Source organism: Vombatus ursinus, unplaced genomic scaffold, assembly GCF_900497805.2.
Source record: "Vombatus ursinus unplaced genomic scaffold, bare-nosed wombat genome assembly UNPS02014770.1, whole genome shotgun sequence".
In the NCBI taxonomy this organism is placed as follows: Eukaryota; Metazoa; Chordata; class Mammalia; order Diprotodontia; family Vombatidae; genus Vombatus; species Vombatus ursinus.
Genome location: NW_020954548.1, coordinates 35,369,494 through 35,390,265, shown reverse-complemented (window position 1 = coordinate 35,390,265; position 20,772 = coordinate 35,369,494). Strand labels below are relative to the sequence as shown.

The following is a 20,772-nucleotide window of genomic DNA, read 5'->3' as shown; positions in this document are numbered from 1 at the left end:
TTTTTTTTCCAAGGATTTACTTGTTGAAGTTGTTTCTGGGGAGCTTTTCATATTAAATTCTCAAAGGAGGCTTGCTTTTTCCAGTAGAGATTCTTAGTTGTAGGTGTTCTGAATACCCATTTTTAGGGGTAAGGGAACCTTTAATAGTATGTGCAGTTTAATGAATAGTGTAAGTGGTCTTGGGTTAAAAGTGCAGTTTTCCTTGATTTTTGATATATAAATTCAAACTGCCTGGTCTCATTTTAAGTAAAAAAATGTGTGCAATTCAAATTGGTGTTCCTTGATAGGTGACTGTTTACTAATTATCTGCTTGTAAAATCACCTCTTATTCTGGTAGAAGTCTCATATGCAGTCCATTCCTTTTCCAATGATTCTGAGAAATTTACTTATACAATTACTTTTTTTTTTTTTACATTTTGGGGAGAGTACAATGAAATGGGCAGCAGACTCTATGGCACTATTCTCGAGGGCGTGAAACCTGTTACACATTGCTAGTAAAATTAAACCTTAACTGTACAAAGTTCTCGTTAGAATTGGCTGCTGAAACTTTTCCACAAACTTACTGAGGCAGCAGTTGTAATTCTACCTTTCTCACCCTGAGTTGGCCTTCCTGGTTAATTTTTAGAAACCCCTACTTTTGCTACTGGTCCATGTTCCCTGACCCTATCACCCCAGCAGCAATGTGACAGCTGCCCCAGCAGGCACTTTATCTAAAGGCCTTATATAAACCCAGGCACATGCCTTTGACCAGGACTCACATTGGCTTCTCTGGGCCACCACTTGGCAAGCTGGTGAGGGAGCTGACCTGGGACTCCATCTGTGAGTGAATTTCTATTAATTTGCCCAAACCTTTCTGTGATGTGCTGGGCTGTGTCATAAAACATTTTAATACATCCTGGGGTTGCATTCACCAGAACTCACCATAAATCTGCATGACAACAATGATTTTTAAATTTTCTAAGCTGAATATTCCAGTTTTCATCTATTTGTAAAGTTGGAAATGAGTGTCATGGAATAAGAATAGAGCAAAAAAGAGAAGAGACAGGAGTCTGCAAAAACCATATCGGGAGCTTGAATTACTCCTAACAATATTCTCAAACACTACTAAAGAGATAGTTTACAAGCACTGAGAATGGGAAGTAAAGATCATTAAAAGCCAGAATGGCTTTATCAAGAATAAAAAATAGAATCTTGCCAGCCTAAGCTCACTGTCTCTATTGAAGGTAACTAGACTTGTAGAACAGGGGAAGGCTGTAGATGCAGTTTACTGGAACTGCTGGATTTGAGCAAAGCATGTAACAATGGTTCTCATGTTATCTTTGGCGACAAGATGGCGATGTAAGAGCTATGTGATGGTACGGTGAAGTGGATCTGACTGACCCCAAGAGTAGCCATTGATGGATCATCAGCTTGGAAGGGGATGTCCATCGGACTGTCTCAGTTATCTGTCCTCGGCCTTAAATTCTTCAACATTGTTGTCAATACTTTGTAACAAGACATAGGGGCTATGTTTCTCAAATTTGTAGATGGCAGAGGAATAGATAACCTATTGGGTGACAAGAGTTAGTTTACAAAAAACCCTTTGTCAAGATGACATAATGGCCTGAGCCAAATAAGATGAAGGGAAGCATCAGTTCACACACACAAATCTTGTATAAATAAAACCAACATAGCCAGGAATAGATGGAATGCAGAAAACTGGGGAAAAAACTTTGATGGACAATCTCTTTGAGAGGATGTGATTGTGTTGGAATACTGCTGTGATATAGGAAATGATGAACTGGTTGATTTAGAAAAAAAACAAGGAAAGACTTGGCCCTATGAAGGAAGATGCTATCTACCTCCAGAGAAAGAGATGACAAGTGGAAATATGCATAGTACCATCTTACTTATATGTGTATGTTTATAGATATCTATGTAGGGTTGTGTGTGTATCTATATCTATATACACATATATGTGTATGTATATCAGTGTTGAATACTAGCCTTTCTTTAGGGAGGGGAGGAAGGAAAAAAAAGAGTAAAAAGTGCACAGCAGAAAAGAAAAGAAAACCTACAAGGGAGCAAAGAAAAGCTGGGTAGCTTTGAAGACAATGTGTAGTATCAATTATATAGGTTTTCTTGAAATGGACATTTATACTTTTATATTGAATCTTCTCTTATGTTCTGCTATGTACATGGAACTGTTCTCTTTTTTTCTTTTCTCATTTTGTATTTAAGTTTAAAATGAATAAAAAATTTATGAAATAAATAAAAATAAAATATGTATCATACCATTTTATGTCCAAGAGCTAGATTAATAGTTCTTAGGATTAAACTACCTTCCTTCTTATCTCAACCATAGGCCTCACAGTCCTTATTATATAATTCAGCTGCCACTAACCCACCATCCAAAAACTACGGTGCTTCCTTCTAATTCTATAGTGACTAAGGATTGGGGCCATAACCTTTTTAGGGTTTTAGTCTTTTTATTTTGGCCCACTGCTTGGCATTTTCATATCCTGGACAGGGACTAATGATATGGTTTAATTGGTCTAAAAGAAATATTTCTACATCCAGAGACTGCTGACCATTCCATCACAAAATGGCTATGATCCCATTTCCTAAGTTAGTGGAATGGATGCTTGCCCCTTGTCCATTCTCTACACCTGAGTTCCTGACTGATCAGTTGCCATTGCATCCACGATGGTGGCCTATCTGTGAGCTGCATAATTCCTCCAACAACAGTTACCAAAGCACCTTCTTCCAAATTCCCAGGGCTACATCCCCCATCTGGTGTCATAAAGCAGGATGTATTAAAGAGCAGTAACATATTCTAATGTTGGAGACAATTCAAGTTAAAATATAGACACACACACACACACACACACCCCCTAAGACAAGTTCTTCTCCCTTGTTCAGAGTGAGAATATGCGTAATTTTTTATGGGAGGCTATGGAAAGGAGGCCACAAAGGAAAAAAATACTGGATGGCCAACAAAGGTAAACATGTGCTCACAACACATATATGCAGACAGCATACCTATGTACCCACTCCTCTGTAACAATAGCTTTCAGGGTACTGACTGATCAAAGAAAGGTACAAAGTAAAATCTCTTTCCAACATTATAGTTGGAAAAGTCTATAGAGTGACAAATCAGGAAAAAAAGGAAGTCATTCAAGTCAAACCCATAACACTGTGGAAAATTGGGACTTTCAGGGACAAAGAAGCTGAACAGCATCTTCTCTGCCTTCTCAGGGGCCAGAAGGGCCTAAAGTGTCCCTAGACCTATGCTAGGAACTGAGCCAGTAACTGCTCTTCTGAATCATGGTTTTTCAGCACTAACATGAGAGAAAACAGAAATACCTTAACCACTCTCTCCCTGAAGAATGTATTAAGGAAATGAGATATCTCAATGGGCCAGACAGACTGAGGGGTGTAGTTCTCAGGACACAGACCACAAGGCCTGAGTGGTCATGATACAAGGTGACTTCTGGCTAAGGGAAGAAGAGGGGTGATAGTGGTAATCATTAACGGACATCAGGATATTATTATGTTAAACACTCTACCTGCCTCAAGATCCAGTCTCTTCTTCCCAGATATAGGTCAAAATGACTGTGAACCATAAATAGTTGTCATCGTACTGTCCTCTAGGCCAGTAACTGTCTACTTAGATGTTCTTAAAAAATTGTCCCCAATTCATTTCAGAGAACTCAGACGCCTACATTATACATCCTGAAGAAGGGGCACTGACCACCCAAAACTGCACTGATCCCCTGAAGTACAATCTTCATTTTCCTGGGATATGAATTCCATCCTTTCTAAAGAGGCAAAAATCATGTACTCTCCCCCTTAAAGATAACTATTGACAACAGTAACAGTAAAAACTTTAGATAACAAATAGCAAGAAAAAAAGATTAGTCAATCACAAAAGAAACCTCAAGAAAGGTTTCATAGGCACATGGAACTCAGTTGACAGCCATATACAATAAGACAAACATAGGCTCTACCTTTGAGGACCTCACAATTACTTTATGGGATTTTGATCCCCAGCTGAATTTTCTGAGATTTAGTAAGAGCAAAGTTGTCTGCAGATTCCTCATAATCAAAATCTGCACAAGGTTAAACTCTGGTGTGTACTCTCTGATGTGTCATAAGGCCAGACCTATGCCTGAAGACTTTCCCACATTCTTTACATTCATAGGGCTTCTCTCCAGTATGAATTCTCTGATGTTGAGTAAGAGCTGAGCGTTGATTGAAGGCTCTCCCACATTCATTACACTCATAGGGTTTTTCTCCAGTATGAATTCTCTGATGTTGAATAAGGGAAGAGTTCTGGCTGAAGGCTTTCCCACATTCCCTACAGTGATAGGGTTTTTCTCCAGTATGAATTCTTCGATGTTGAACAAGGTGTGAGCTCCTACTAAAAGCTTCCCCACAGTTACTACATTCATAGGGTTTATTTCCAGTGTGAATCCTTTGATGCTGAATAAGGTCTGAGCTACCCCTAAAGGCTTTCCCACATTCACCACATGTATAGGGCTTCTCTCCTGTATGAATTCTTTGATGCTTCTTAAGATCAGAGCCTTGACTGAATGTTTTCCCACACTGAGTACATTTGTGAGGTTTCACTCCCATATGAATTCTCTGATGCTTTCTAAGATCTGAGTTCTGCTTAAAAGTTTTCTCACATTCGTTACACTCATAAGGTTTCCTACCAGTTTCATTGTTTTGATGCACATTAGAAGATGAATTCTGTCTGGAGTTTTGATCATTTCTAGCAGATACATAGGGTTTCTCTACTCTATGTATAACTAGATCTGAGTTCAAATAGCAGCTACTCAGACACTCATATTTATGGCTATTTTCTTCTAAGGCAACTTTTTCAGGGATGGTCACTACCATAAAATTTCCATCCTGGGAAAGGGATCTGTCTTTCTCCATTTTGTTTCCCTATTGCTTGTCTAAAGTGCCTTCACATTCACAGGCTTCTCCAACCTTGGCTCCTTTGGAAACATCCACTGGGAATCTTCTAGATATCCTTTCCTGTGACTCCACTTCTTCAGAAAATTCCTGCTTTGGAACAGACCACTTGGTACTAGTCTCAAAATCTGAAATGATCAACAGAAAACACAAATGTCATGTATGCTGGAAGAAAGGAACCTTCTTAAAAGGAATATTAACAAGGGTTCACATCTCAGAGTCCTTTGTATACATTATCTGTTGTGGTTATTACAACCACCCTTTGAATAAGCAGGAAGTATGATTATCCTATTTTTACATATTAGGAAAGCAAGGATAAGAGAGGGGAGAAGATAAGAGATTTAGAGTGGGAAGGCTCTTTCCAGGCAATCTATTCCAATATCCTCTCTTACAGATGAGAAAACAGGCCAAGAGAGATTAAATGAATAGATCAACATCACATAGTTAGTGGGTTGGGGAGCTGGAACTAAAATGCAGATTCTAAATCCATCACCATTAAGGGGCAGCTAGGTGGCGCAGTGAATAGAGCACCAGCCCTAAAGTCAGGAGGACCTGAGTTCAAATCTGGCCTCTGACCAAACACTTGACACATACTAGCTGTGTGACCTTGGGCAAGTCACTTAACCCCGATTGCCTCACTAAAAAGAAAAATAAAAAAATTAAATTAAATTAAAAATTAAAAAAAAAAACTAAGTCCATCACCATTTCATTGAATGTCACATTGCTTTTAGACAAAGAACAGTCACAATTAAATTATATGCTGTGCAAGATATGCATGCAGTCTATACATGTTTCAGTGAGCTTTCACAAACAGTATCCCAATCTAGAGGAAATGGTAATAGGAAACAAGGGTGAAAACACAGGTGCCAAGTGATGGAGGCAGGCAAGAGGTATGTGGCAGAAAGGACAATGTAGCACAAAAAGTGAACCAGTCTATGACAATAAGAAAGAAGAGACAAATCAGGGAACTTAGGAAGCCAAAGACAGAGGGAATGGTCTCGTATACAAAATATTCATAACAGCACTTTTTATTATAACAAAGAACTTGAAGGAAGTGCGAGCCCATCACATGAGGAATGAGTGAACAAACTGTGGTATATGAAAATAATGGAATATTATTGTGCCATAAGAAATTATCAATATGAAGCACTCAGAAAAGCTTGAGAAGCCTTTCATGAACAACAGTTCATTAAGAATGAAGCAAACTCCAAAGCACAATTAACATGATTGCTATTATGTAAAGGAAAACAGTGTTCAAGGATTTCAGAACTCTGAGCAGTGGAGTGATGCTGGTAAAATACGTGTCTCTCAGCAGAGGGCTGGTAAATTATAGCCATATATTGTCAATGAGCCATATATTGTCAGGCAAGTCCAACGTATGTGTCTTGCTCATCTGTACATTATAAGTTACAAGGGAGGGTTGGGAGTGAAGGAATTGGGAACTGAGTGTGATGAAAAAAGATTGTTCAGTTGTGTCTGACTCTACAAGACCTCACAGAGGTTAAGTGACTTGCCCAGGGTCACAGAGCTAAAAAGTGTCTGAAGCAAAATTTGAACTCAGGTCTTCCTGACTCCAGGACCAGCACTCTATCCACTAAGCCAGCTAGCTGCCTCAAATTTATGTTACATAACCTCAATTGGGTCCTCACTACACCAAGGCATTCCTTTTGAACCTCCTAAATCAATTCACTACCCCACTCACAGCAGCACCTTATCTAAAACTAGTCATCCCTCCTCATACTTCCAATGACTCCCAGACCCGACTCTCTCAATTGAAAACCTTGCCCTATATTTCAATGAAAAAATTGGGGTCATTTGTCAAGACCTCCTTCTTTTCTCCTCCCTCCTCCTCTCAGATCACTCACAGGTCTTCTGCCATTAGCTTTACTCCTGGATCTCTTGAAGAGAGAGCTTACCAAGGCTCACCCCTCTACCTGCTCAAGAGATCCCATTCTTTCCTGTCTCCTCTAACAGACTGCCCTCTCTGTCATCCCCACTCCATCACTTATCTTTAATCTTTCCCTGGCTTTAATCTTCTGGCTGCTGCCCTGCTGCCTACCAACATGTCCACATCTCCTCTGTCCTCAAAAAACCTCACCTGACATGTCCATTCTCACTAGCTATCACTCTCTATTTTTCCTCCCTTTCCTGGCTAACCTCCTTGAGATGATCTTTTACAATAGGTGCCTCCACTTCCTTCCCTATCACACTCTCTCTCTCTTTTTACCTCTCTGTGGTCTGGCTTCTGACCTCACCATTCAACTGAAACTCCTCTCTCCTAAGTTACTAACAATCTCTTAATTGTCAAGTCTGATGACCTTTCCCACCCTTCATCCTTCTTGAACTCTCTATAGCCTGTGACAATGTCAGTCACCCTCTTCTCCTTGACATGCTCCTCTCCAGGTTTCACCCACACTGCTCTCTCCTGCTTTTTCCTCCTGCCTGACTGTTCCTTCTCAGTCTCCTTCACTGAACATTTGTCAAGGCCAGCACTAATTATAGGTGTCCCCCAAGGCTCTGTCCTGTGACCTCTTCTCTTCTCCCTCTATACTATTTCTTTTGGTGATCTCATCAGCTCCCATATACTCAATTATCACCTCTAATTGGATGATTCTCAGATCTACCTAGCCAGCCCTAATCTCTTTCCTGAACTTCAGGATCTCATTTCCAACTGCCAATAAGACATCTTAAACAAAATGTTCCATAGACATCTTAAGCTCAAAATGTCCAAAACTGAACTCATTACTATTCCCCCTAAATCCTCCCTTCTTCCAACTTCATTAGTACTACCCAAAGCACCCCTTCCCAGGCTCAAAACCTAGGGGTCATCCTGGACTCCTCACTCTCTCTCGCTTTCCAATCAAAAGGGCTATCAAGTCCTGTGCTTTTCACCTTCCTAACACCTCTAGGATGTGCATCCTTCTCTCCAATGGCAGTGCTATTAGCCTGGCACAGGTTTTCATCAGCTCTTGCTTAGACTAATGCAATAGCCTTATGGTTGATCTCTCTGCCTCAAGTTCCTCCCTATTTCAGTCAATCTTCCATTCAGTTGTAAGGCTGATCTCCCTAAAGCATATGTATGACTATTGCACTATTTCATTCAATAAACTCCAGTGGCCCTTCTTGGATGAAATATGAAAATTGTTTATCTGGCTCTTAAAACCTTTAAAAATCTAGCTTCCTCTTACCTTTCTAGTATTCTTTTGTTTGTTTTGAATTATTTTAATTAATTTTTTAATTTTCAATTCTAAATTCTCCCCCTCCCTCTAGTTGAGAAGGCAAGCAATGATACTCATTATACATGTGAAGTTGAAGTCATGCAAAATATATTTCCATATAAGCCATGTTAAAAAAAAAAAGCAAGAAAAATTAAAAAAGTAGAAAAAATATGCTTCAAGAAACCCTCAGGGTTCATCAGTTCTCTCTCTGGAAGTGGACAGTATTTTTCATCACGAGTGTTTTGGAATTATCAGATCTTTAATTGATCATTAACAACAACAGCTCAGTCTTTCACAGTTGACTGTGTTACAATATTGCTGCTACCGTGTCCAATGTTCTCCTCTTTCCAGGCTTCCTAAATCTTACCTCCCTGCACATACCAGAGTTCCAGTGTCATAGGCCTCCTTGATGTGCCTCAAACATAACTATGAATTTCCCACTCCTTGCATTTTTCACTGGCTGTCTCCCATGACTGGAATAGTCTCCCCAACCCTGCCTCCTGATTTTCATGCCTTCCTTTAAATCTCAGCTAACATTTTCTACAGGATGCTCTTCTCATTTTCATTATGCTGGTGCCTTCCTTCTGTTGACTATCCTCAATTTATACCATATAACATGTATCTTGTTTGTACACAGTTATTTGCACGCTGTCTTTCCCATTAGACTGTGAGCTTCTTGAGACCAGGGACTGTTTTTTGCCTTTCTTTATACAATCAGCACTTAGCACAATGCATGGCACACAGTAGGGGCTTAGTAATTGTTCATTAACTTACCTTGATGTCAACAAAGCACAAAGCAAATGTACTATAATAGCTTTGTGAGGCAGCTAGGTGGTGCCGTAGATAGAGCACCGGCCCTGGATTCAGGAGGACCTGAGTTTAAATTCGACCTCAGACACATAACACCTACTAGCTGTGTGACCCTGGGCAAGTCACTTAACCCCATTGCCTAGATAAAAATAAATAAATAAATAAAATAAAAATAGAAAAATATATAATAGCTTTGTAAAGTTGTTAATAAAAACACTAATGCAAAATTTGCTGGGGATAACTGAACCACACACAAAAAAAGGGAGAAGGAGGGGTTCTCATGCTTTAGAATCCCTGGATATATCATACATTTTCAAATACAGAGGACTATGGAATGTCAGTTAGATTAGTCTGAGAATGTTTCATGAAAGATGATTAAGACCTTGAACAGGTTCTTACAGGAGAAATATATACATATTTATGTGTATAGAAATATACATATACACACATACACACACATACACACACACACACACACACCTAACACTGAAGGCAGACGTAATAATGGTGACAATTATGACCTTCTAATGTACAAAATAATGTTAACACCTGAGATGATTGGGCTTTAAAATAAAAATCTCTCCACAGCTTCATGGAATCATCCACTTTAAATAGGTGAGGGCTTAAAAGATGATCTACTCCCACACCCTCACTTGACAGAAGAGAAATCTGAGGCCCAGACAAGTTACATGATTTGCTCAAAATCACATTGATTGGAATTGTCAAAGCCAGCACTGAAAACAATGTCCTTTGATACCAAATCCTCTTCCTCTTATATCATTGTTGTATATCACACTTCCTCTTAATCATTGTTGACAAGAAATTGAGGAGTCAGATGCTATTCTAACTGATTGAGAAACAAGCCCCATTCTCTTCACTCCCTTCTTCCTTCCCCTTGCTCCTCACCTCTTTCTTGCAGGAACTGGGGCTCTGGAGACTCACACTTGATCTGGGCGTTCATAGGCTGAAGCTGGACATTCAGTGCATTCTGTGCTGCTCTCAAGGGTGCCATCTTCTCCCAGGCCCCTGCCTCTCTCTGTGTGCTTGATGCAACCTGGAGATAATGAGATATGTTTAGGGTTGTAAAGGAACCACTATGAAAACAAAAACATCAATACAGAAAGGAAGCCCAGAGATACAGGACAGAGGAGAAAGAACTAGAGTTTTGTTTGTCAGGTTTAAAGAGACTGTATTAAGATTAACCATAAAACAACCCAGGAGGTTCCTTTTCATTACTAAACAGTTTGCTCCTTTCAGGAGAAAGGCTCAATTGGCACATGAAAGAATTAACTACAACAGAAATTTTTGTTGCTGATAAAAAGGAAATCTTCTGAAATTTGAGTTAATTATATTATATGGCTATTTGAACAACGAATGATTTAGTAAGATGAATGTACAAGAAAACTTCTAATAATTGTGGAAAAACTCCTATTTATATTTATCCATTTTTACCAATTAAAAATAAAGTGTAGGGGCAGCTGGGTGGCACAGTAGATAGAGCTCCGGCCCTGGAGTCAGGAGGATCTGAGTTCAAATCCAGTCTCAGACCAGAAAAATAATACCTACTAGCTGTGTGACTAGCAAGTCACTTAACCCCAATTGCCTCACCAAAACAAAAAAAAAAGGAAAAGGAAAAAAAGTAAGATTACCACAGTTAATCAACCAAAAATTATACAATAAAACTACCATATCCATAATATTACTTTAACTTTTAGAAACTATGAAAAACCACGTTGTGGCACAGTAACTGTGTTTAAGCATAAACTCTCAGTACAGTCTATTAGAGAGGATTTAGAATACAGAATATGCTGACTGAACAAAAGCTGGGAAAATGGGCTTACCTCCCTTGTGGTTGTGATAGAAGATAATAGCTGAAAGGAATCTTAAAAGTCATCTAGTCCAACCCTTTCATTTTACAGGATGAGGAAACTGAGGACCAGACAGTGGTCTTCCTCTAATACATGACTTGCTCTACTAAGTAGAAGAGACAGGATTCAAGCCCAGGTCTTCTGAATCCAAATCCAGTACATTTCATACTCAATTAATTTCCTCCCTCCCACTCCATGTTTATTCTCAGTCTTCATCTTCTTTGACCTTTCACCACATTTGGTACTGATAACTACCTGATAGCTTTCTAAAATTCTTTCCTCCTTTGGCTTCAGTAATTCCACACCATTCTTGTTCTCCTACCTTTCTGACTGTTCCTCTATGTTCTTCTCTGGTTCTTTTCTACATACTTACAAATATGCTTATCCCAGGATTCAGCTTTTGTCCTCTACTCTTTCTCCACACTCTCCCTCAGAGATCTCATTTACTTTCATGCAGACCAGCAATTAAACCAACCAGTTAAAAAAACTCAGTCATCTTTGATTTTTTCCCTAACTCCTTATATCTAGTCATTCACCAAGTCCTCTTGAATTTTCCTTCCTAATTTTTTTTTTCTTTCTAATTTCCCCTGCCCCTTCCATAATTCAGATTCTGGCCATTCCCCTTACCCCTAGGAGAGGAACTGTCTCATGTCTGCCTTTGTATCCCTATCACCTATCACCAATCCTGGAATACAGAAAGCACTTAAAATATTTGAAATGTTCATGATGGACAACTGAAGTTGCCTCCTAAAATGGTCTCCCTGCCTCTAGTCTTGCTTTACTAAGTCAACACACCACAGCAACAAAATTGCATTTTGGTTCAAAAAAACCATCACTGGCTCCCCAATGCTACTGATCAAGTCCAAACTCCTTAGCCTATCATGGAAGACCCTGTTTTATGTCTAGCCTTATCTTAAACAACAACCTAAATATAAGAATCCACCCCAAACTAGTCAAGGATCCTCTAAATACTGTATCTGTTTTCCTACCTTTTCTCACATTATTACCTCTGCCTTCCGTGTGAGGTATGTGTGTGTGTGTGTGTGTGTGTGTACACATTTCTATACATACATATACACACACATACATATATACATACATATACATATACATATATATATATATAATTTCTATAAAATTTCTCCTATAAGAACCAGTTCAAGGTCTTAATCACCTTCCATGAAACATTCTCAGACTAATCCAACTGACATTTCACAGTCCTCTGTATTTGAAAATGTATGATATATCCAGGGATGCTAAAGCATGAGAATACCTCCTTCACCCCTTTATTTTGTGTGTGTATGTGTGTGTGTGTGTGTGTGTGTGAGGCAATTGGGGTTAAGTGACTTGCCCAGAGTCACATAGCTAGTGTTATGTGTGTGAGGCCGAATTTGAACTCGGGTCCTCCTGTCTCCAGGGCTGGTGCTCTTATCAACTGCGCCACCTACCTGCCCCATGAACCTCTTTTTAATAGAAAAAAATTACGGACCCCTCCACCACTCACAGGGTGCATTTTGCTAGCGCTGAAGCTCAAAACGATAATATGAATATGGATTTTCAAACCCTTTGCAATAATTCCAGAAACACCGGGGAGTTCAGATTACCACCTATTTGGGAATTAATCATGTGACATATATTGTATTTTCTTGTGCTGTTACTCAATGCTCATGTGTCATTTAATCTTTCATATGTTTTCATGTTCCTGCATTTGACTGTGAGTGCCGTAAAATAACAGGATCTTAAATATGCACATTGAAGTTACTTGGACAAGTGAAAAGGGAAACCAGGATCTTTTCTATTTCTAATACTCTGACCTCATGAATCCTCAGCCTCCTCAACTTCAACCACATTCATCCCCATTCTATTTTATTTAGCCACCAGGTTAGATGAATCATGCCTTGGGCCTCAGGAACATTTGGCACTGCTCCAACTCTAAAGTCTGCAACTCTTAAATTTCCTACTCTGATCACAATCTAACTCTCCACCTTGCCATTCCTACCAAACCTGCTGCCCAAAATCACAATAATGTTCATTCTGTCCCCTCAACTTTCACTGCTGCTGTGGCGCCACCCAGGCTTGACCCTATAGGTCACCTATTTCAGTGACATCAGGCATCACCTGAGAATCCTTTGCCTCTTTCACTTTCCATACTGATCCATCACCAACCCTGAATAACACTTGGCTAGTAGAAAGTCACAAGATGGGGGGTGGAGCCAAGATGGCAGAGTAAAAGCAGTGCCTTGCTTGAGCCCTCCCCCAAACCCCTCCAAATACCTGTAAAAAAATGGCTCTAAACAAATTCTAGAGCAGCAGAACCCACAAAAAGACAGTGAAACAAATTTCCAGCCCAAGAAAACCTGGATGGTTGATGGGAAAGGTCTGTTATGATGGGCTGGGAGAGAAGCATAGTTAAGCATGGGCCAGGAAGCCAAAGACAGGGCCTCAGGGAACCTGAAGCAGGCCTCAGGGGACTGAATCACTGGCAGCTGTAGCGGTTTCCAGACTTCTCAACCCAAAAATATCAAAGACAACTTAGAAGGTCACTAGGAAAATCTGTGAGACCTGGGTGAGAGAGGATCTTGGTCAGGCTCCAGTCCTGGCACAGCCTCAGGGCAGCGGCTACTTCTGGACCTCTCAGCCCATAGATGGTGGGGGGATTGAGTGGTTGATCAGAGGGGGATTGCAGGGATCTCTTTGCTGGCGTAGAGGCAGGATTCTCTTGCTTTGCCTGCGCTTGGATCTGGGTCATAGTCCTGGGTGGTGAACCTGGGGTAAGGAGGAGTGCTGGCACGGCAAAGCTTGTGGCAGCGGTGGAAAGGGAATCCTCCTTCCAGTTCCAAGGCAGAAAAGAGTGCTTGTGGTCACTCATAAGCCACAGCACAGGCCAGGAAAGGAGTAAAAACCTCTCCTTTGATCATATCACCTAGGAAGAACTGAAAATTTACATCTCTCTACAAGTATCTCTGAAAATAGCTGCACAATACCCCAGAAGCTTGGGGAAGTACATCCTCCACACTGGAAGCAGACCCTTACCTTAACAAAAAGTTTATAACTCAAGTAATTGGCTAGCAACATAAGCAAACAGCACAAAAAAACTCAGACTACAGAATCTTACTTTGGTGACAAAGAAGATCAAAACATACAGTCAGAAGAAGACAACAAAGTCAAAGCTCTTACATCCAAAGCCTCCCAAAAAAAATATGAATTGGTCCCAGTCTATGGAAGAGCTCAAAAAAGGATTCTGAGAAGCAAGTAAGTGAAGTAGGAAAAATTGGGAAGAGAAATGAGAGTGATGCAAGAAAATCATGAAAAACAACTCAATAGCTTGCTAAATGAGACCCAAAAAAAAACACTGAAGAAAATAACACCTTAAAAATAGACTAACTCAAATGGCAAAAGAGGTTCAAAAAGCCAATAAGAAGAAGAATGCCTCAAAAACCAGAATTGGCCAAATGGAAAAGGAGGTCCAAAAGATCACTGAAAAAAATAATTCCTTAAAAATTAAAATGAAGGGAGGTGGAGCCAAGGTGGCAGAGTAAAAGCAGTGACTTACTTGAGCTCTCCCCTAAACCCCTCCAAATACCTGTAAAAAAGTCTCTAAACAAATTCTAGAGCAGCAGAACCCACAAAAAGATAGAGTAAAACAAACTTCCAGCCCAAGACAACCTGGAAGGTTGATCAGAAAGGTATATAGCGCCAGGTGGGGAGAGGAACGCAGTTACACATGGGCGAGCAGGCAAAACAGGCCTCAGCAAACCTCGAGCAGCCCTCAGAGGACTGAATCACACGCAGCTATGGTGGTTTCCAGACTTCTCAACCCACAAACAACAAAGACAACTTAGAAGGTAAGTAGGAAAAGTCTGTGACCCCAGTGAGAGACAAGCTGGTCCCAGCCCCAGTCCTGGCGCAGCCCCAGTGCGGCAGCTGCTTCCTGAGCTTCCAGTCCACAGACTGAGGGGGAATCAAGTGGCTGATCAGAGGGGGATTGCAAGGATCTCTTTGCTGGTGCAGGATTCTCTTGCTTTGCCCATGCTGAGATCTGGGTCACAGTTCTGAGGGGTGGTCCTGGGGCGAGGAGGAGTAGCACTGGCTTGGTGGAACTTGCTATGGCTGTGGAGAGGAAATCCTCCTCACAGTTCCAAGGCAGAAAACAGTGCTTGTGGTCACTCATAGACCACAGTACAGGCCAGGAAAGGAGTAAACATCTCATCCTTGATCACACCACCTTAGAAAAACTGAAAATTTACAAGTCCTTAGAAGTATCTCTGAAAACAGCTACACAAAACCCCTGAAGCTTGGGACAGTACACTCTCCACACTGGAAGCAGACCCCTACCTTAACAAAGAGTTTATAACTCAAGTAATTGGCTGGGATCATGAGCAAACTTCACAAAAAAAGTCAGACCATAGAATCTTTCTTTGGTAACAAAGAAGATCAAAACATATAACCAGAAGACAACAAGTCAAAGCTCCTACATCCAAAGCCTCCAAGAAAAATATGAATCAGTCCCAGGCCATGGAAGAGCTCAAAAAGGAGTTTGAGAAACAAGTAAGAGACATAGAGGAAAAACTGGAAAGAGAAATGAGAGTGATGTAAGAAAATCATTAAAAACAAGTCAACAGCTTGCTAAAGGAGACCCAAAAAAATACTGAAGAAAATAACACCTTAAAAAATAGCCTAACCAAGGGGGCAGATAGGTGGCACAGTGGATAGAGCACCAGCCCTGAAGTCAGGAAGACCTGAGTTCAAATCCGGCCTCCGACCAAACACTTGACACTTACTAGCTGTGTGACCCTGGGCAAGTCACTTAACCCCAATTGTCTTAAAAAAAAAATAGCCTAACCCAAATGGCAAAAGAAGTCCACAAAGCCAATGAGGAGAAGAATGCCTTAAAAAAGTAAAATTGGCCAGATGGAAAAGAAAGTCCAAAAGTTCACTGAAGAAAATACTTCCTTAAAAATTAGAATGGAGCAATTGGAAGCTAGTGACTTTATGAGAAATCAAGACACTTGTAAAACAAAACCAAAAGAATGAAAAAAATAGAAGACAATGTGAAATATCTCACTGGAAAAACAACTGACCTGGAAAATAGATCCAGGAGAGAGAATTTTAAAATTATTGGACTATCTGAAAGCCATGATTTAAAAAAAGAGCCTAGACATCATCTTCCAAGAAATTATCAAGGAAAACTGCCTTGATATTTTAGAACCAGAGGGCAAAATAGAAATTGAAAGAATCCACCGAAGCCCTCCTGAAAGAGATCCCCAAAGGGAAACTCCAAGGAATATTGTAGTCAAATTTCAGAGTTCCCAGATCAAGGAGAAAATATTACAAGCATCCAGAAAGAAACAATTCAAGTATTGTGGACACACAATCAGGATAACACAAGATTTAACAGCTTCTACATTAAGGGACCATAGGGCATGGAATATAATACTCTGGAGGGCAAAGGAAATAGGATTACAACCAAGAATCACCTACCCAGCAAAACTGAGTATAATCCTTCAGGGGTAAAAATGGATATTCAGTGAAATCGAAGACTTTCAAGCATTCTTGATGAAAAGACTAGAGCTGAATAGAAAATCTGACTTTCAAATACAAGACTCAAAAGAAGCATGAAAAGGTAAACAGGAAAGAGAAATCGTAAGGGACTTGTTAAAGTTGAACTGTTTACATTACTACATGGAAAGATGATATTTGTAACTCATGAGACCTTTCTCAGTATTAGGGTAGTCAGAGGGGAAAATATATATAGAGAGAGAGATATAGATATAGATAGAGGGCACAGGGTAAATTGAATATGAAGGGATGATATCCAAAAAATAAAATTAAGGGGTGAGAGAGGATTATACTGGGAGAAGGAGAAAGGGAGAGGTAGAATGGAATAAATTATCTCACATAAAACAGACAAGAAAAAGCTTTTACAGTGTAGGGAAAGTGGGGGGAGTTGAGAGGGAATGGGTGAATCTTACTCTCATTTGATTTGGCTTACGGAGAGAATAACATACACACTCAATTGGGTATGGAAATCTATCTTACTCTACAGGAAAATAAGGGGAAGGGGATAAGAAGTGGGGATAATAGAAGGGAGGGCAGATTGGGGGAGGGGGTAATCAGAAGCAAATACTTCTGAGGAGGGACAGGGTCAAAAAAGAGAATAGAATAAACAGGGGGAGGAGTGGGGCTGGGACAGGATGAAGGGAAATATAGTTAGTTTTTCCTAACATGACTATTATGGAAGTGTTTTGTATGACTACACATGTATAACCTATATCGAGTTGCTTACCTTCTCAATGAGAGTGGGTGGGGAGGGAGGAAGGGAGAGAATTTGGAACCCAAAGTTTTAAAAAGAAATGTTAAAAAGTTTTACATGGAACTGGGAAATAAGATACACAGGCAATGGAGTATAGAAATCTATCCTGCCCTACAGGAAAATAGAAGGAGAAGGGGATAAGAGAAGTAGGGGGGGAGGGGTGATAGAAGGGAGGGCAGATTGGGGGAAGGGATATGCAGAATGCATGCCGTCTTGGGGTGGGGGAGGGGAGAAATGAGGAGAAAATTTGGAACTCAAAATCTTGTGAAAGTGAATGTTGAAAACTAAAAATTAATTAACTAAAAAAGAAAAAGATAAAAAAGAAAAAAAAAAGAAAAAAAAGGTACAAACTGTACCCAGTGGGTGAGTAGGTTCAAAATAACCATGTCAACATCAGGCTGGGTCTCTCACTAAAACTTACTCCATCTATCACATTTCCCATATATTTTCTACCTTTTTTTTTTAAGTTAAAAATTCCTTGATTTTTTTTATTCCTAGTACAACCACCACAATTCACAGGGCAATATACCTGATGAAATAAAAAGAAAAAACAAAGCTACAACAGATAAAAGACCTCAGGAATGTACATCTAATTGACACTACATTGCATTAATCAATAGCTGAACTTTTTGCAAACTGTGGCTATGATAGTCCTGAATAAGAAGGGTTTCCTGTTTAAGCTGCAGTAACTTTTCTGACTGTGATCATCATTCCTTCTGTGGCAGAATTTTATAGTTCCTCTAATGCATTCGTGATGACTGTCTCAAAGTAACCTGCAGCTTTTTTGACAACTCCTTACTCTCTCCTGCTCCCTCTTCTGTTGAGTTTTTAGAACCTTCTGCTACCACATCCACCACTTCCACCACCAGATCCATAACCACCACAAGGACTGCCTGAACTCCTTTCACCAAAACTGCCTCCTTTCTTGGGTCCATAATTTGACTGCTGCTGTCCACTATAATTTCCAAAATCATTATAGTTCCCACCGCCACCACAGTTACCATCACCAAAATTTCCTCCTTCATTTTAACTATCATATCCTCCTCCACTCCCACCATATCCAGAACCTTGGTTTCCATATCTAGGTCCACCAAGACCACCATAACCCCTTGTACTATTGTAGCCAGGACCACCTCCATAGTTGCCATCATCTCCACCAAATCCATTGTATCCACCATCTCCACCAAATCCATTGTATCCACCATCTCCACCTCCATAACTGCCTCTGCTGCCACCATCACCACCACCATAACCACCTCTTCCACCAAAGTTTCCTCCTCCACCCAAGGAGGAACTGCTGGAGCCACCTCCATGACCTCTTTGTGAGCCAGCAGACTGCATCTCTTGCTTCACTTCAGTTACGCCCATTAATAGCATATTTCTGAACAACAATTTTGTCAACTGTATCATGATCATCAAAAGTTACAAAAGCAAAACCTTTCTTCTTTCCACTCTGTCGATCTTCCATAACTTCTACAGTTTCAATCTTGCCATACCATTCAAATCTTAAATTATATTCTTCTGTATCTTCTTTAATACCACCAACAAAAATTTTCTTCACAGTTAGATGTGCACCATGTTTTAGAGAATCCTCTCTGGAAACAGCTCTCTTTTGTTCCACTACACACCCATCAACCTTAGGTGGCCCAGCACAGGCTGCTGCATCTACCTCTTCTACGCTAGGATAAGTTGCAAAGCCAAAGCCTCGGGAACTTTTTGTTTGGGGACCCCTCATCACCACACAATATGTGACAGTGCCAAATTTTTCAAAGTCTTCTCTTAAGCTATCATCCAGAGTTTCAAAGTTCAAGCCACCAATAAACAGTTTTCTCAACTGCTCTGGTTCTTTTGGATCATGACCCTGCTCCCCCAAACCCTCCCCATGAAGGCGACAAGAGTCGGGCACAGGGGGGTCACCTAGCTGTTTTACCTCCATTTTGAAAACGGACCCAGATTTCTTTTCTGCTAAAGTGGAAAGAGCTCTGGCTTTCAAGACAAAGCACATGGGCTCTGATCCTGCCTCTGATGATTACTGCCCAGGCAACTAGCTGTTGTACCACACACGGCTCTGGGCCTGTGGTCAGGAAGACTCCAGTTCAAATCCAGCGTCAGACACTAGCTGTGTGACCCTGGGCAAGTTACTGACCCTCTTTGCCTCAGTTTCCCCAACTATTAAATGGGGATAATAATAGCACCTACAACCCATGATTGCTGTGAAGGTCAAATAAGACAATAATTGTAGCGGCACATAGTAGGTGCTATATAAATGCTTATGACTTCTTTCATACCCATACTCACCATTCAGAGGCAAAAACACAATTGTCAAGATCACAGGCTTCTAAATTGACACTGGAATCTGGCGATTTCTCTGAGCTCGTAAGTAACTGAGGCATTCCTCACTCCAGGGATGTTCCCACACTCCCGCCTCCCCGACCCCTCCTCCACGGCCCAGACTCGGTTCTCACCTACACTTCCGGACTACATTTCCCGGGGTGATAGAGACAAAGGTAACACTGTCAAGCGGTTGCTATAGTGACAGGCTTGGGCGGCACGTGACTCCACCAGAGTCCATGCTCCGCCCCGGGCTGGCTCTACACAAGAGGGCGTAGGTCCACACTACACGGACCCGCTGCAGCCACTGCTACTACCCAAACGCTTCACTGAGTCAGGGAGCTCAAGGCTCAGAGTCCAGCACACAAAGGAAGCTGGCTGCACGTCCCCAGAGACCAGCGCCGCCCGGATTGCTGGGAAACGTAGTCGGAGGAAACGGACGTCCCGAGGACCCGGAGGCTTCTGGGAATCGTAGTCCAGCGACAGCTCGTACGAGCGCCCATGACATCCTGTGCGCCCCAGCTGTAGATGCTTAAGCCCTTCTCCCTCTAAGGGAAGTGTCCTCCTGCAGCTCTGTGTGTTAAGCGAGTCCTGGCTCCTCCACCTAGAAGAGGACGGCCCCTCCCCCTCCTGCCTCCTTGCCTCCTTACCTCCTTGCCCACAGGGAAGATGGCAGTGGGGATGAAGCGTAGGAGTTTAGCGCCGGGAAATCGGGCTGGTCCCGCGCCGGTGACGTCATCGCGGCGGGTGGGGGGGCGGGTCGGCCTGGCTCAGAGAAAGGGGGAGGCCTTGGCTTGGGCCGTTTTCTTGGAGGTGACCCTCCGGTCCGCGCTGCCTAACTCGCGGGGCTCCCTGCGGGCGCGGGAGCAAAGGTCCGCCCGCGCCTTTGTCGGGGCCCCACCGGCCCTGCCGTCCACCGGCTCTCTCCAGATTTGGGGGGCACGTGTTTACCCAACCCTGTCTTCTTCAGGCCCTGGGGTTCGCTCTTCTGTTCCATTCACCTTTTTCTGTCTACACCTCCCGCCCCCTGTACCAGGCAGCTTTTATACCTATTCCTCTGGGTAACCTTTGGAAATCCAGCAATAACAATAGCCAGTGTTTTTAAATCTGAAAAGAAAGCCCATTCTGAAGAAATAATGTCTCTTCTACACCGCCATCCTGGCATGTGGGGACAGTTATTATCCCCATTTTACAGATCAGAAAACTCCGGCAAGACAGAGTGACAGACCAGTACGTGTCTGAGGCTGGATTTGCGTTCAGGTTTTCATGA

General features: G+C 41.5%; 1 protein-coding gene and 1 pseudogene across 1 annotated transcript; both read right to left on the bottom strand.

Moving 5' to 3' along the window:
• Nucleotides 1–2,271: 2,271 nt before the first annotated feature.
• Nucleotides 2,272–19,590, bottom strand: LOC114043977 (zinc finger protein 3-like). Its single transcript, XM_027863280.1, has 3 exons — nt 19,470–19,590; nt 9,897–10,044; nt 2,272–5,090 (listed from the first exon to the last, which is right to left on the bottom strand). Exon 3 carries the CDS (start codon nt 4,921–4,923, stop codon nt 4,102–4,104), a length of 822 nt encoding a protein of 273 aa, XP_027719081.1. The 5' UTR covers nt 4,924–5,090; nt 9,897–10,044; nt 19,470–19,590; the 3' UTR covers nt 2,272–4,101.
• Nucleotides 18,000–19,107, bottom strand: LOC114043978 (annotated as a pseudogene).
• Nucleotides 19,591–20,772: the final 1,182 nt, after the last annotated feature.

Bases quoted from the DNA above. Each gene is read 5' to 3' on its own strand.
- LOC114043977 (XM_027863280.1), bottom strand. From the start codon at position 4,923: ATGGAGAAAGACAGATCCCTTTCCCAGGATGGAAATTTTATGGTAGTG.